Source organism: Garra rufa, chromosome 5 (assembly GCF_049309525.1).
Source record: "Garra rufa chromosome 5, GarRuf1.0, whole genome shotgun sequence".
Taxonomy (NCBI): Eukaryota; Metazoa; Chordata; class Actinopteri; order Cypriniformes; family Cyprinidae; genus Garra; species Garra rufa.
The window spans coordinates 41537075-41553341 of record NC_133365.1 but is presented as its reverse complement, the minus strand read 5'-3'; the positions used below and the strand labels follow the sequence as shown (position 1 = coordinate 41553341).

At 35.4% G+C, this 16267-nt stretch overlaps 2 protein-coding genes across 3 annotated transcripts in view; one reads left to right on the top strand and one right to left on the bottom strand.

Annotated features, from left to right (window-relative positions):
* Nucleotides 1–6068, top strand: part of gab3 (GRB2 associated binding protein 3) — a 34371-nt gene extending 28303 nt beyond the window's left edge. The window contains exons 7-10 of the mRNA XM_073840321.1: nucleotides 189–279; nucleotides 594–678; nucleotides 2243–2356; nucleotides 2720–6068. Of these exons, the coding sequence (XP_073696422.1) occupies nucleotides 189–279; nucleotides 594–678; nucleotides 2243–2356; nucleotides 2720–2836 (407 nt within the window). The 3' untranslated portion in view covers nucleotides 2837–6068. The remainder of the gene's footprint in view (nucleotides 1–188; nucleotides 280–593; nucleotides 679–2242; nucleotides 2357–2719) is intronic.
* Nucleotides 6069–7306: 1238 nt separating this feature from the next.
* The window catches only part of arhgef9a (Cdc42 guanine nucleotide exchange factor (GEF) 9a), a 39463-nt gene continuing 30502 nt past the window's right edge, over nucleotides 7307–16267 (bottom strand). For both annotated transcript variants that reach the window (XM_073839810.1, XM_073839811.1), the window contains 3 exons: nucleotides 15313–15556; nucleotides 14527–14595; nucleotides 7307–9222 (listed from right to left, as the gene is read on the bottom strand). In XM_073839810.1, coding sequence (XP_073695911.1) covers nucleotides 9050–9222; nucleotides 14527–14595; nucleotides 15313–15556 — 486 coding nt within the window. In that variant the 3' untranslated portion in view covers nucleotides 7307–9049. The remainder of the gene's footprint in view (nucleotides 9223–14526; nucleotides 14596–15312; nucleotides 15557–16267) is intronic.

Sequence of the window (16267 nt, the reverse complement as noted above, 5' to 3'; positions counted from 1 at the left end):
GAGACACAGAACAGGAACCTCAGACAGCATTGTGTCTTGAGTGGAGGCGCAGGGTTCCTACAGGTCATGCACCTTTGCACAAAGGAAATGCCTCATTAAAAGTGAAAGTGTTTGTTTGTGTGTGGTGTGTGCATGAGAGAACAAGATAAGGAGTGTTTGAGTATTCAGCATTGTGTTTGCTTTCACAGCTCGACCGCCACCCTTAGACCTACGGGGCCTGTCCACAATTTCTGAATGTCCTTTTCACGTCCCCCTCACACGCACCATGACAGAACCCAGGTGAGTATTATGACAAACTCATACTTAGATAGCAAAATGACCCAAAACTGATTCTCTGCAACTCTGTTCTTCTTAACCACTTCTGTTTCTCTCCTACGTCTTCAACAAAGATATTGTGTTTGTCTTGACACTGCTCTTCCTCATGTACCTGATCTATATTTCCTGCCTTTGCGACCCCCACTGCACAGTTGTCTTCTCATGTTTGTGATGTTTCTGAACGCCACACTGATGTTTATGATATTTGTTAATTGTAAGATATTGTTTTGTATTTGTATAGCCGTATTTGACTGTTGTGTTGTTTGATTTGTCTCTAGCACATCACTTCAGTGTGTTCCTTTGGACAGGCGGCGAGGATGGGGCTTAAATGGCTCTGAACAGGAAGGGAGCATCACGCCAATGGTAACGTGACTTCCTGTTTAACCCATCCTCTCTCATTAATAATTTATTGTTATGTTTCTCCTTGAAATTACAAAGAGCAAGAGGGCAACAGAGGGAGAAAATAAAACAAAAGAATGTTAAAACAAGGCAAAAAAACAACAACAACAGTAAATCAACAAAAATAGCAGACAGGAGAATTTATCAGATAATGCAAATTATTCATAAAAAAATATAAAAATAAGAACAATTGTATGATATTTTATTTACACTACCAGTCAAAAGTTTTTGAACAGTAAAATTTTTAAAGAAGTCTCTTTTGTTCACCAAGCCTGCATTTAATGGATCCAAAGTACAGCAAAAACAGTAACATTTTGATTTTATTATTTAAAACAACCGTTTTATATTTGAATACATTTTAAAATGTATTCCTGATCAAAGCTAATTTTTCAGCATCATTACTCCAGATGCTTCAGAAATCATCCTAATATGATGATTTGCTGTTTAAGAAACATTTATTGTTATTATATTATCAATATTTAAAACAGTTGAGTACATCTTTTTCTATTTTTGAAATATACACTATATACACTATACTGTTTAAAAGCAGGACATTTTTTGAGGAGGGTGGGGGGGTTATAGAAATTAATACTTTGTATATTAATAAATGTTAAAAAGACATTTATAATGTTACAAAACATTTCTATTTCAGATAAATGCTGTTCTTCTGAACGTTCTATTCATGAAAAAAATTAATCTACTCAGCTGTTTTCAACAAAATAATAATAAATGTTTTTTGAGGAGCAAATCAGAACGTTATAATGATTTCTGAAGGATCATGTGACTGGAGTAATGATGCTAAAAATTCAGCTCAATCACAGGAAAATTCATTTGAAATCACAGGAATAAATTACATTTGAAAAATATTCAAATACAAAACCATTTTAAATAGTAAAAATATTTTTAAAGTTTTACCATTTTTGCTGTACTTTGCATCAATTAAAAGCAGGCTTAGTGAGCAGAAGAAACATTCAAAAAAAATCTTACTGTTCAAAAACTTTTGACTGGTAGTGCATGCAAAAATTCTATACTAACATTCAAAAAATGTTTTGCTTTTGGAAATATGTATTAAATTTATAAAAAAGCGTCACTCAAGACATTTATAGTGTTACAAAAGATGCTGTTTTTTATTCATCAAAGAATCCACAAAAATAATAAGCAGCATTGTTATCAACAATGATAATTTGATTGATTTGCTGCGGAAAATTCATCTTTGCCATCACAGAAATAAATTACATTTTTAAATATATTAAAATAGAACAGTTATTTTAAATAATAGTAACATTTCACAATATTCACAATGCTATTTCACTGCATTTGTTAATAAATAAATGCAGCCTTGGTGAACATAAGAGACTTTTAAAAAACAATAAACTTCTGTACAGATTTCTATATCTATAACCCAAATATATATATATAAATAAATGCATGCATAGTAGTGATAATATTACTGTTATAATAAAACATCAAATGTGTGTCAGTATTATATGTCTTATGGTTATATTTATATGTGTTTTCCTTTATTCAGGAGTCTCGGCAGATGTTGTTCCCAGCTTGTGATTCTGCCCCGTGGACGAGCCGGTCTCAGCTGGATTACTTGTCACTTGACTTCAATTCTGCCTCCCCCTCACCTGTCCAAAAGGTCAGTGGTATAGGCCTGAACTGTTTAAGAACCAAACATCTTACATGCATCTTTAGAAATACTCCAAAACACACTCCTTTAATGAGTGTTCGTAATGGAATCATTTAACGAGTGTTCATAACGGAAACATTTGCTGGGTGTCTGCGGGTTTTTTTATCTCTTGTAGTAATCTTTTCTGTGGCTTTATAAAATGTGACTTGAGGCGGTGATAACAGTGACTCAGCATTTCCTGTCCCGGTTACTGTTGCTTTGCAACCCCTCAGCTCTTAACATGACATGGCATAAATCTGCCTGGCGGATTGGTGCATTTCAGCTATGTTGATGAGTTGGTTTTGATTGGTATTGTATTGTTGATGTTTTCAGAAACCGCTGCTGGCAGACGAGTACAGAGTGGACTACGTGCAGGTAGACGAAAAGAAGACGCAGGCTTTACAAAGCACCAAGATGGAGTGGAAGGATGTCCGTCAGTCAAAAGCCTAAAGCCTAAAGCCTTCTGGGAGAAAAAAAGAATTCATTTAAATTATTACATGGTTCAAAACTTGACTTGTTTTCATCTCCTACAATTTCAGGTACATGTTGGTTTTACAATGCTGTGAACGGAGCCAGTATAGAGCTGGAAAGGAAACCTTCAGAAATAAAATGGCAGATTATTCAGGAAATTATTCCAGAATAAAAGACCTCTAATACAGTGATTCAAAATTCTGCTTTGTTCCATAGTTCTTATACCAGGAAGAGAATAAGCATTTCTGATCATTTCTTTAGAATTATGTTTTTGGAGTATGAGTAAAGTAAAATATAAGGTTGACACTAATTTGATCCACAACATGAATTATACACAATCATACCTCAAATGTGAATGATGTTGCTAACAAATCGATAAGTAAATGCTAAATAAGTATAAAATCTGCTAGAAGGATGCGAGTCCCAACTTGTGCTAACTTTTCAAAAGTTTGGGATCGGTAACATTGTATTTTAGGTAACACTTTACAATAAGGTTACATTAGTTAATGTCAGTTAATGTATTAATTAACATGAACAAACAATGAACAATAAATGTTAACTAATGAACCTTATTGTAAAGTTGTACCGATATTTTTGAAAGAAACTGCTCACCAAGACGTTTGATCAAAACACAGCAAAGAATACAAATATCGTAAAATATGATTACAATTTAAAGTAACTGTTTTCTATTTAATATATATTTTAAAATGTGTGACATGGTCCTTTAGAAATCAGGATTTTCAAGATTATTTGATGAATAGAAAGTTTAAAAGAGGAGAACTGATTTGAAACAGAATCTTTTGTAACATGTCTTCACTTTTGAGCAATTTAATATATCTCTGCTGAAAAAAATAATATATAAAATAATAATAATAAAATCTTACTGACCTCAAACTTTTGAACTGTAGGTTTTTTTTTTTTTTTTCAAAAACAGCTACTTTGAAATACAGTTAAGGTCAAAGGTTTATACCCCCCCCCCCCCCCTTTAAGAATCTGCAAAATGTTATGTATGTGTTACGTAAATGTTATGTTATGTAAGTTATACAAATGACCCCGTGCAAAAGTTTGCATACACTTGATTCTTACTACTGTGTTGTTACCTGAATGATCCACAGCTGTGTTTTTTGTTTAGTGATAGTTGTTTATGAGTCCCTTGTTTGTCCTGAACAGTTTAACTTCCTGCTGTTCTTCAGAAAAATCCTTAAGGTCCCACAGATTATTTGGTTTCTCTGCATTTTTGCGTATGTGAACCCTTTCCATCAATGACTGATTTTGAGATCCATCTTTTCACACTGAGGACAACCGAGGGTGTCATATGCAACTATTACAGAAGGTTAAAACGCTCACTAATGCTCCAGAAGGAAAAAAAAAAGATGCATTAAGAGCAGGGGGTGAAAACTTTTGAAAAGAATGGAAATGTGTAAATTTTTCTTATTTTGCCTAAATATCATATTTTTTCATTTAGTACTGCCCTTTAGAGGCTACAGAAGATAGTTAATTTTATTTCCCAGAAGACAAAATAAGTTAAATTTACCCTAATGTTCAAATTCAAAAAGTTTTCACCCCCAGCTCTTAATGCATGTTTTTCCTTCTGGAGCATCAGTGAGCATTTGACCCTTCTGAAATAGTTGCATATGAGTCCCTCAGTTGTCTTTAGTGTGAAAAAATGGATCTCAAAATTATACAGTCATTGTTGGAAAGGGTTCAAATCCAAAAAAATTCAGAAAAAAACAAAAAACAAAGAATTTGTGGAACCTAACAGATTTTTCTGAAAAACAACAGGCAGTTTAACTGTTCAGGACAAACAAGGGACTCATGAAAAACTATCACTAAACAAAAAGCACAGATGTGGATCATTCAGGTAAGAACACAGTATTAAGAATCAAGTGTATGTAAACTTTTGAACAGGGTCATTTTTATAAATTCCGCTATTATTTGTCTTGCAGACTATATGCAAACCCCTTTTATATGAAATATCTTAGTCAAGTCAGTATTAAATAAACAATAACATGCATTTTGTGACATTTTGCAGATTCTGAAAGGGAGATGTAAACAGTGACTCCACAAAATGCAGTTCTCTTCAAATAGCGTTAACCACTCAATTTACGAATTGACATTATGACTGAACAGCTCTAGTAAAATTTGTTCTAAATTACCTGAATGTGTAATAAAAATCCAAACTATGCTAACAGCATGAATCTCATCTAAGAACATTTGTCACCGAAGCTTGAACGTGTACAGAATAGGAATTGGTTTACCAGAGCACAAATTAACAACTTTTTAAAACAGAAATGATTTATGAAATTAACATTGACTTAAAAAGTAGAGTGACTTCTTTTGTTGCACTCCCTGGGATGTTATTTTGAAATAATTCCCTGAATATAACAGCACACTCATGTTTGAGACTCAGATGCCACATTGCCTGTTTGTGAATGCTGAAAAAAATATTTTCAGTGGATATTATGAATATGTTACATATTTATGACGTGTACAATCACTGAAGAGAGTCACAGAAAACACACCAATGAATGTTTTTCTTGCACTGGTTTGAAAACACCTTTGAGGCCATGTTTAAAATGGACTTGTTATGCTATGATATGTTTCAAGAGAGTCAGACCACTGTTAACCACTGGAACCACACACTGTGATTGGACGCTGAAACAAAACTATGAAGGAACTGAAGGTTTTGTAGACGGGAAATTGAATATTGAATGTTGAATATGTTAAGACTACTGTCAAATTATTGCCCTGACAGGGTTAAGAAGGTTTGTCAACATTTATCAGAATGTATGTTCCCCATCGACCTTGGCCGAATCACGATTATGAGGCATTAAGAATGTATTTCTGTCTTGGGTTGTAGAAGTTTAGTGCCATGTCATGCTGTGCTTATGACACTGTTCAGATTTTGCTGTACTGACAAGAGCACAAAAAAAATCTCATGGGAAACTATCACTGTGACATCAACAGTTTCCTGCCAATCCTGATATTCTTCAGTGTATGCTTTATGTCTCATGAAGAAATGTAATACATGTAGGAGAGAGAGAAAGAGAGAGTGATTGAGAGACAGAGAGAGAGTGCGTCTGTGTGTTTTGCTGAAATTTAGAGACCTTACTAACCTGTGTGAATCAATGGATGTTTATCCGTCAGCAGGTCAATTATTGTGATGCATATTGAACACAATAAAATCACTTTAAAACAATTCAGCTCAATAAACTGAAAACAAAAAATCCCCTCAGACTCGTGTTTAATCTGTTCTGTTTAAATCTAAAATATACATACACAATTGTTTCGAAAGAGGTTTTGTAAACAGTAATATTACAAAATATTATACTTTAAAATATAATCATTTTAAAAATGTTATTCACTACCAGTCAAAAGTTTTTGAACAGTAAGATTTGTAATGTTTTTAAAGAAGTTTCTTTTGCTCACCAAGCCTGTATTTATTTGATCCAAAGTACAGCAAAAATGTTGAAATATTTTTATGATTTAAAATAACTGTTTTCTATCTGAATATAATTTAAAATGTCATTTATTCCTGTGATCAAAGCAACATTTTCAGCATCATTACTCCAGTCTTCAGTGTCACAAGATCCTTCATAACTCATTCTAATATGCTGATTTGCTGTTTCAAGAAACATTATTATTATTATCATTATTTTAAACAGTTGAGTAGTTTTTTTCAGGTTTTCATGGGTTTTTTTAATCTGAAAAAGCCTTTGTAACATTATACACTATACCATTCAAAAGCGTGGAGTCATTAGTATTTTATTTATTTATTTATTGGGAAATAAATTATAGAAATGAAAGCTTTTATTTAGCAAGGATGCTTTAAATTGATCAAAAGTGATGATATTTATAATGTTACAAAAGATTTCTATTTGAGATAAATGCTGTTCTTCTGAACTTTCTATTCATCAAAGAACCTTGAAAAAATTATACTCAGCTGTTTTCAACATAGTAATAATAATAAATGTTTTTTTAAAGGCAAGTTAGAATATTAGAATGATTTCTGAAGGATCATGGGACTGGAGTAATGATGGTAAAAATCTAGCTTTGAAATCGCAGGAATAAATTACATTTTAAAATATATTCAAATGGAAAAGTTATTTTAAATAGCAAAAATATTTCAAACTTAGGATCAAATAAATGCAGGCTTGGTGAGCAGAGGAGACTTCTTTAAAAAACATTAAAAAATCTTGGAAGTGTATTTGGATATATAGTCATGTCAAAGCTGATTTTTCAGCATCCATTACTCCAGTCTTCATTGTGGTGTATATCTGTTATATGTTTGAAACCTTCTTTGCTTATTTATGTTGTAGTTCATTTGAATTAGCCACTAAAATGGTCAAAATGAAACCAGTATCACTGTGTTTAGCAAACAGATGATAAAATGAATAATAAAACGAGACCAGAGGAAACATACTAATTTCAACTCTGTTTTCTCCATAATGAAGTTTATTATGAAATAATGATATAATGTTATTTCAATCAGATCACCGAATCAAAAATATTAAACTGATATTTTCCTTTGTAACATAATAATAGTTTCATGTGGCACTTAGTACACATGTGTGACATATTTCTTCCATACTGTCCTCTTGCATTTTTTTATGCCCTAAAAGGGTCTTTAACACTCCAGCAGAAGCTTTTAAAATATAGAAAGAGGATCAAGATGGAAAAAAAGGAAAATCACACTTTAATAGAATAAATAATGTTTTATAGCAATACTTTAAATATTGTGATTGGACTAAATACTATCCTTTGAAAGTTATCAGACAAAACGCGAATATACCATAAATTAAAATTTTGCACAAGTCCCTTTAATTTGGGAAAAAATAAATATATATATATATATATACTGTATATATAGAGAGAGAGAACCAAAAACAACCCAAAATAAAAGAGAAAAAAAAAACTGAAACGCTATGTCATGCTAATCCTAGCAGCGATAACCAAATTTCACTGACTTAATTTTCGCCTGAGAAGTCACATGGCGGGGTACCAGCTCATGGGGTTGGCATTCGCACATGCCAATGCACCTGTTAGAGGAAAATTTGGCAACCAGACTATTTTGGCATGTTAGAGATGAATTGGCACGTCATTACGAGGTTGATCAGCAGGATTAAAGTCGTCCTGGTCCGGGTATCATTCCCCATAAAATGAAGACAGGGCTCAGAAGTGGCATTATTACTTTTTTTTTTTAGCTTTTCCGGTCTTCTGTCGGATTGCACTTATGACGGGAGAGAGGAAACAATGGTGAAGCCAAGACCGAGACCTCAGGATAAACGAGGCTCTGACGTAAACACGCTACAGAGGTCCACTGTTCAGAGCAAAACAGTTCCTCCTTCGGATATCTCTGGTCTGTGGTTTGATCAGGGTTCCTAAAGGCTCCAGCAAACCAACACGACTTTTAGTTTGATTGATTGTAGATTTCTATGAATGTCAAAGCTGTAGTAGACCGTGATCGGTGCAAGCAACTCGCGTGACAAATTTGCTGATCGTGATCCGCTGTTCTTTGAGACCCGTACGAATAGAATTACACAAATAAAAACACCTGCGATGAACTGAATCTCATGCAAAACGAACCAAAGAGTGCAGCAGGTTCCATTCAAGGAGAAATTGTCCAGGAAAAAAAAAATCTTCAGCTTTGACCAGACTGTTGGAAAAACACGTGATAATGTGGAGAATGAGATCGAGAGAGAAAAAGAGAGATTGGGTGAGAGAGAATGCCCCGAATAGTCACAGTGCACGGAGGAACACCAGGGCGGCGCTAGAGAGCAAGAGTCATTACAGGTGGTTTAGTGCTTCAAACGGTGGAAATTCACTTTCTGATTTGTATAGAGAAGAAGAAATCGTAAATGATTTTCCATATTTCATCATTTAAAACCTCTCTAAAAAGAGAGTGCTGAGGGATAAAGTGTATATTTTGTGTGTGCGTGACGTTTTTTTCTCTTCTGTGAATTTCAACATGTCGTGTGCAGTATTCAGTGCAGCCAGCCCAGCAAGGTGTCCCCGTAACCCCAGTAAAAGAAATACGCCTGGTAAACCCCAGTAAAGCGAGGTCCGTCCTCTCTCCTGTAGATTGTGTGTGTGTCGGTCCTCCTCAAGTCCCGCAGATGTATCTTAAGTAGAATAGTGCTTTTCCAAGTATACAGAGGCTGGTGTATATCCGACCCCTGGTGGATGTGTGTTCTATTTTTTAAAGGGAGCTAACCGACTGAAGTTCTGCCAGAAAGGAGATGTGCTGCGTTTGGGCTCGTATTCGTATCCGTCCGCTTGCCCGTAGCCGTCAGGGAGGAGGTACTGCCCGGGGTTCATGGGGTCCAGTGGAGGTGGGTACGCTGGAGGGCCTGACCGACCCACACCTGAGCAGACAGACACAAAGATTAGTTCATTTCCAGAATAAAAATTTCCTGATAATTTAGTACATTCCAGGATTTTTCTCCATGTAATAGACTTTAATGGGAGACCACGGGTTGAAGGTCCAAACTGCACTTTCAATGCAGCTTCAAATGGCTCATTTCCACCGAGCGGCACGGTTCAGTACAGTACGATCACAATTATTTTCGTTTCCATTGTCAGAAGTTTTGAATGGTACCAAAATAGCAAACCGTACCGTACCACTTTCTTGGTACCCTTCTGTTGCGGTACCTAGCAAAAGAGTACCAAAAGAGTGGAGTTAAACACACTGCAGAATGTTGATTGGTTGACTAGAATTGTCACTTGTGCATGCTACAAGGGGATAAAGCGTCTACTTTACTCGTTCCACTATGCTGTTCATGTGTGTTGGGCATATTTACATCAGACACAAACAATATAGAACAGTGTATTTTATAATTGTATACTTTCACGCAGTCAATAGCCATTTCTCAATATGTGCTCTCTTCTGTTCTTGACTTGTGAAATGACAACAGTCATTGCCCAAAACCTGCATAATTTTCAAAATATTACTGCTATTGTATCATGAAATGTAGTTTTAAGAGTTTTTCAGGTGAGAATGTAGTTGTTTAAAACTAAAATCTGTGGTTTATTTATAAAGATAGCGCCTATTTGAAAATTTGCTATGCGATTTCGGGGATGTGAGCTCCAGGTGATCACTGGGCGCTCAGTGCTCACGTATCCCGCCTAGAGCAGCCTTAGCTCGGCTAGTCCTTCTGACATTTGCCGCTGGCTCTTATGTCTCTGTAGTGATTAAACATGAGATACAATTTGTTTTGGGTAACGTTATATCCAGGGTGCGATTTGTGAAAAAACCAGAGGGGGGGATGCTTTTGAAAACTTTTCTCTCTCCATAGGCAGAGGTTGACCAAACTGTTAGTGTAATCTGTTAAAGGTCCCATATTGTCAAAATCGAAATTTCCTGGCTTTTTTCATGATAACTGAGGTCTAGGGGCTATGTAACTACCATATGAGTTTCAAAACAGTCAATCCACAGTAAACTGCACACAGCCTGCTTAAAGTAGCTGTTCATTTTCACAAACCGCTGTGACTTCCGTAACGATGTGACGTCCGATCGACTCAAGTCACCGCCCCGAGCGCCAACCACCGTCCCACCCTCCTTTTGTCAAACCCAGACAACAACGCATCCATTCCATTATTGAGCAACAACAACACGAAAACAAGTGGAGAAAACCCTGTTCAGTCAATAGATGTCAAGCTACGATCATTGCACAGGCTTCAGAACAACGTGAATATAAGAGACCAGTGGCACATCAACTTCAGCCTCTTTCACACAGCGATTCCGGTAAATACACGCATAAAGGCGGCCGTACACGGTGCGAATTCGGACAGTCGGAAAACCGTATGGTCACGCACACGTCACGAGTGACTTTTTTTACGGACGCAGTGGTACACGGCATACATGACCGTAGTTACCTGTGATTGGCTTGGCTGTGCGTCACTCAGAAAACAACAGGCCAATCAGAAGAGAGGCTCATGAATATTAATTAGATGGGCCAAAATCGACCTGTTTTTGACAGAGCTCCTAAAAAAGGAGCTGTAAAAATATATTGAGATGGATTTTGGCACTTATACCGCAAATATATATTCTTAAGGACATCAACAACTAAAATAAACCTCCAGAAATGTGTACAATATGGGACCTTTAACAACGTGCATTATATACCCGTCCTTTTAGGCAAGAACCAGATAATGAAGGTCATGAAATGTTTTTAATACGACGGAAGCTGTATTATGTGATCACAATTTAATAAAACATCGTAAGTTAGGCCTATTATTAGTAATGATTTATTTTCAAACAACGAATACATTTTATAGAGAATGTGAGCAAAGTATCAACAGTTTTTTTTTTTTCAAACTCCGAATCAGTAAACCACTAGCTGTGTCGCAAAAAGATTCAGTGTTTCGAATCGCTCCAATCGGATCGCGAATCATTTGATTCAGAACGATCAACTTCAAAACGCGTATGGCGAACCATTTGATTCAGACGACTTTAAAGCGCGCATTGTGAATAATTTGATTTAGATCGGGACGTAGGAGCGGCTTCGCGAGACGTTTTATCCCCAACGTGGATAAAAATAATTCAGCAGACGCATGGATGCATAGATCAGAGGGGGGGAAATCCCCCCCATCCCCCCCGGCAAATCGCACCCTGGTTATATCTAACAGGCAATCGTTGGTCTCATAAATCTATTATTTGTTCCTAGTCATTTCATTTTGGCTGAGCACGTTGTAGCAGACGTCTGACTGAATTGTTTGATTTTGTTTTTATTTCCTCTTATATAAGCCTTGTATACTTTGTACTTATACTTTTATAATAGCTGTTATTGTTCATTAAAAACTGACACTTAAGAATCGTACCATACTGCACTGTACTGACCCGTACTGCTCGGTGGAAACAAGACAAAAGGGCTCTACACAATCAAAACAATCTGTCATTTTCTAAAAACCACAAATTAATTCCAATTTGTATCAATTTACTTATATGTGACCCTGGACCACAAAACCAGTCATAAGGTTAAATTTGACAAAACTGAGATTTATACATCATGTGAAAGCTCAATAAATAAGCTTTCTATTGATGTATGGTTTGTTAGGATAGGACAATATTTGACTGAGATACATCTATTTGAAATCAGAAATCTGAGGATGCAAAAAAATCAAAAAGACTGAGAAAATCACCTTTAAAGTTGTCCAAATTAGGTTCTTAACAATGCATATTACTAATCAAAAATTACATTTTGATATGTTTACAGTAGGAATTTTACAAAAAATCTTCATGGAACATGATCTTTACTTAATTTCCTAATGATTTTTGGCATAAAAGAAAAATCAAAAATTTTGACCCATGTAATGTATTTTTGGCTATTGCTACAAATATACCCCAGCGACTTAAGACTAGAGGTCGACCGATCTATCGGTTTTGCCGATTAATCGGCACCGATAGTTGATTGGCCGAACTATCGGTTATCGGCAAAAACCCTTGCCGATAGTTTTTCCGGGTTGCGTTCTTTGCTGAAGCGCTCATGCTCCGCTGTCTTAGAGTAGAGGTTAAGCCACAGACCAATGTTTAATGTCAGGATTGTTACCATATATTTGTATTGATTTATAGTCATATTTTTAGCCAGCAAATTTGTAGATTTAAAGACATGACATGAGAAAGCAAACTGTGTTCATTCAGCCGACAGAATCCTGCCGAGTCACAGCGCGCCATAGTTTTACATTACATCATATCTGTCCAAAATCATTGTTAATGTTCATAAAGACTTGACCCTGGGCTGGAACATTGAGTATTGTGCATTTCAGCAAAATATTTGTATTTCTGTAGCGCTAATGTCTGTATGCTTCATATAGAACTATAATTTATGTTTTAGCCTTTTCTTCAGGCCCTTAAAGCATAGGCTTGCATCTTGTTACGCACTTTATTTCACAATGCCATTTTCCTGTTCTTATTTGATTTTAATAACTGATTAACAAAAATGTATATTAAAAATAAAGATAAAAATTATACAAAACGAAATTCGTTTAAGGAGGGATTTTCCACAAATAAAAACGAACTTCAAAAATTGTGTCTGACTCTCTCCAATTCTCCCGGCGTATTTTCGTCCAATTCATACCACGTCCGACATTTACAAATAACACAAACTTCTTTCGTAATTAATATATTAAACTGAAACAAAACACAAACAAATAATATTTAAACATAAATGTAAAACAGAAAAGAAATTGTTTCTGAAATGGCTGCAATTAACGATATAGATTGTACTTTCTCTTTCCGTTTAATCTGTCTAGACTAACCTTTGCTGTTTTTTTTTATCTTTCTGGAGGTAAACATTTGCCCGTTTGGTGATTAAATAAACTGTTTTAGATTTCTGCTTGAACTACACGCGACGCGTCTTGTGTGTGTGTGAGAGAGAGAGATACCTGCGAGTTGTCCGCGCAACGCAGCGCTGCACTTTTGTCCGGTTGAGCTTGTGTTTTTCCCGCACATGGCACGTGTGCGCGCCAGAAACGCGGCAGGCTTCCTTGCACAGAATTTGCACTGTGAGCTACGTGTGCATTGTTTGACAGTGTGAGATTTCAATCGCAATGTTTTACTTTAGATATGCCTTCATTTCTGCCGTTTGTAATGCAGTACTATTAGATGCACTAAACTCGCGCACTGACGGACTTTCAGTTTCTCTTTGTGTCTGTTCGTCTTAAAAAGCTTGTTTGCAGATGAGGTTAAATGAACATGGATTTTCGAATACTTTCGATGTACACACAGTCAGTTATGTTTTCAGAGCAGGACAAAACATCTGATACATCGAAATAAATCTGTGCATTCGTTTGAATGCAGCCGGTTAAAGCAGCGACTGTCTGTGATCTCATCAGTAATAATCAAACGAAAAATAAAAAAACAATAACTATTTTCTGTAAACTTGCCGACACTTAAAGAACGCTTGTTTTAAATAAGTAAATGTTTTAAAAAAGTAGCCTGCTTATATAATAAAAAAATAAATAAAGTCAATTTTGCACAAAATAAATTTTATATAAAATGTATATGAAAATGGTGCCATGTGCATTGAAAACTGAGAATGTGACGCATGGTTATATTTAGTTAATATTGAAAATCGTAATTAAATTGAATCGTAATTTTAAGATGGCAAATATAAACAAAAAGCATAGAACCTGCAATTTTACATATTGTTAAAATGTAAAGATGACAATGAGTCCATTTGTAACATCAACTAAGATTAATGAAAGCTGTAGAATAGAAGTGTTGTTCCTTGTTAGAGTGTGTTAATTTCAACATTTACTGATAATTTGTCAACATTAATGAACTATGAAATAACTTTAATTATCAATATATAATAAATAATATTTTTATTCATTTACAAAGTATGGTTTAGTATATAAAAAAAAGTAGATCACTAATTTTTAATGCTGTTCAGTATCCATTTTCAAAAACTATCGGTTAATTAATCGGTATCGGCCAGTGTGGTCCAACCTAGCTATCGGTATCGGTAAAAACCAATATCGGTCGACCTCTACTTAAGACTGGTTTTGTGGTCCAGGGTCACATATTTTCTCAGCAGGCACTTTTTCACCATGGTAACAGCAATTATGTTATGCAAAAATATATATATATTTTTTTTTTTTTTTGTCTAAAGCAGCCATCGTACAACCAAGATGTGAGACACAACAACTTCTAAGAACATCCAAGTTACCTTTCTGTTTGGTGACTCTCCTAACGGTCAAGGCAGCTTGCCTCTTCTGATACTCTGAGATTTCAAACCCTAAAGGACAAAACAGACAATATTCAGAGTAAAGGTTTGATAGCTTTGTGTGAGGAATAAAACAAAAATTAAATCACTATGAGAGGTGCTGGGCAGTTTTTCTTTTCTTAGATTTCTTGTGGGTTTATGGATTATCAAGTTTTTTATAATACATAATACATTCTGAAGACAGTCCATTCATCTGATACATTCATATAAACCCTCACCCAAATTCAGTATTTAGGATTTTTACGAAATATTTTGTTTATCATAAACAGTAAGCTCATCTGCCTGCTACAGTATTTTTTCCTCTTTGGCTCTGTCTCTGGCTTCCGTTAACGACCATTTACAGTTGGTTTATTTGCCCAGTTAAATAATTAGCTGTGTGTTATTAATAGTTCTAAAAGTTCTCCAACCATTAGTATGCAGTTAACAAGGATTCTCTCTCAAAGGACAAAGCTGTCTACATTGCTTAGCCACATTTACCGGTATACCATTTTTTTTAAATCACAGTGTGCCTAATTCAAACCAGTTCACCATTTATACCTGCTTATTGCCCAGCAATAACAATAAGATTGGTGACTAAACTTGTATGGTCAAAAAGACTGGCATACAAATTCTTTAAAATACTTATTTTGTGTTAAATATAAAAATTAAAAGCATACAGTTTAACTTTGAAATGACATGAGAATGCATAATGGCTAAATTGTCAACTGTTTGCAGTGTGAAAATTCTCACCAATTTTCTCATCTTCCTGAACCATCTTTCTTTCCTCTTGAAACGCCCGAAGCCAACGGATTTTCTCCTCCAGCTTTTTGGGCAGAAACAGATGGATCTCGTCTGTGTCCCTGTTGGCCAGTTTGAAGGCGTTCTTCACGCTAACGTTAAAATCATCATCTCTGCCATCGATTGCATCAATGACCTCATATCGATCCATGTCAATCCGACCCTTGTAGTAGAGAATATCACGGCGAATGAGATCCTGTGAAAGGCGGAGAGACTTTAAGGGTATGTCTGTAATCTAGACATATGTGACCCTGGAGCACAAAACCAGTCTTAAGTCGCTGGGGTATATTTGTAGCAATAGCCAAAAATACATTGTATATACATTGTAAAAATTATTGGCAAAATGAATATTTAGAAATGTAAACTGATATTTCCTACTGACACACTACAGCAAAAGATAGAAATAATAACTGACTTAAAACCATATTTTGTTGGTGAAAATACTAGTGGCCTAAAACCTTTGCACAGTACTGTATGTTACCTATTTTTTAGAGCAATTCAGAGATTATAGTAATTGCACTCCAGTCTGTTTAGCATGTTCATTAAAATACTTTTTCAACAATTAGTAAATGGATATAAACAGAAAGACTCCTTGCTGTTTGTGCAAAATACTGTGTTGATTGGACTGATTAGCTGATAAATGGCTGGTCTGGGTAACATCATACCATTTTGTGAGAAACAGGTGCAAATTTTCTGTTTTGTGTTGCTGAATTGTCTGTGCATGATGGTGCTGAAGAGAGCTGTTTTTGCACCTTCGTGGAGAGACTAAAAATGGGCCACATGCTTTGAGCTTAAGGGTGTTTGGAGGACAGTTAAAACAAAAAAGGCTTCTACCTCCAGCTAGAATCCAAATCACAAACCTTCAGTTGTGCTACACTACCATAATTGAATCAGTTATTTGCTTCTG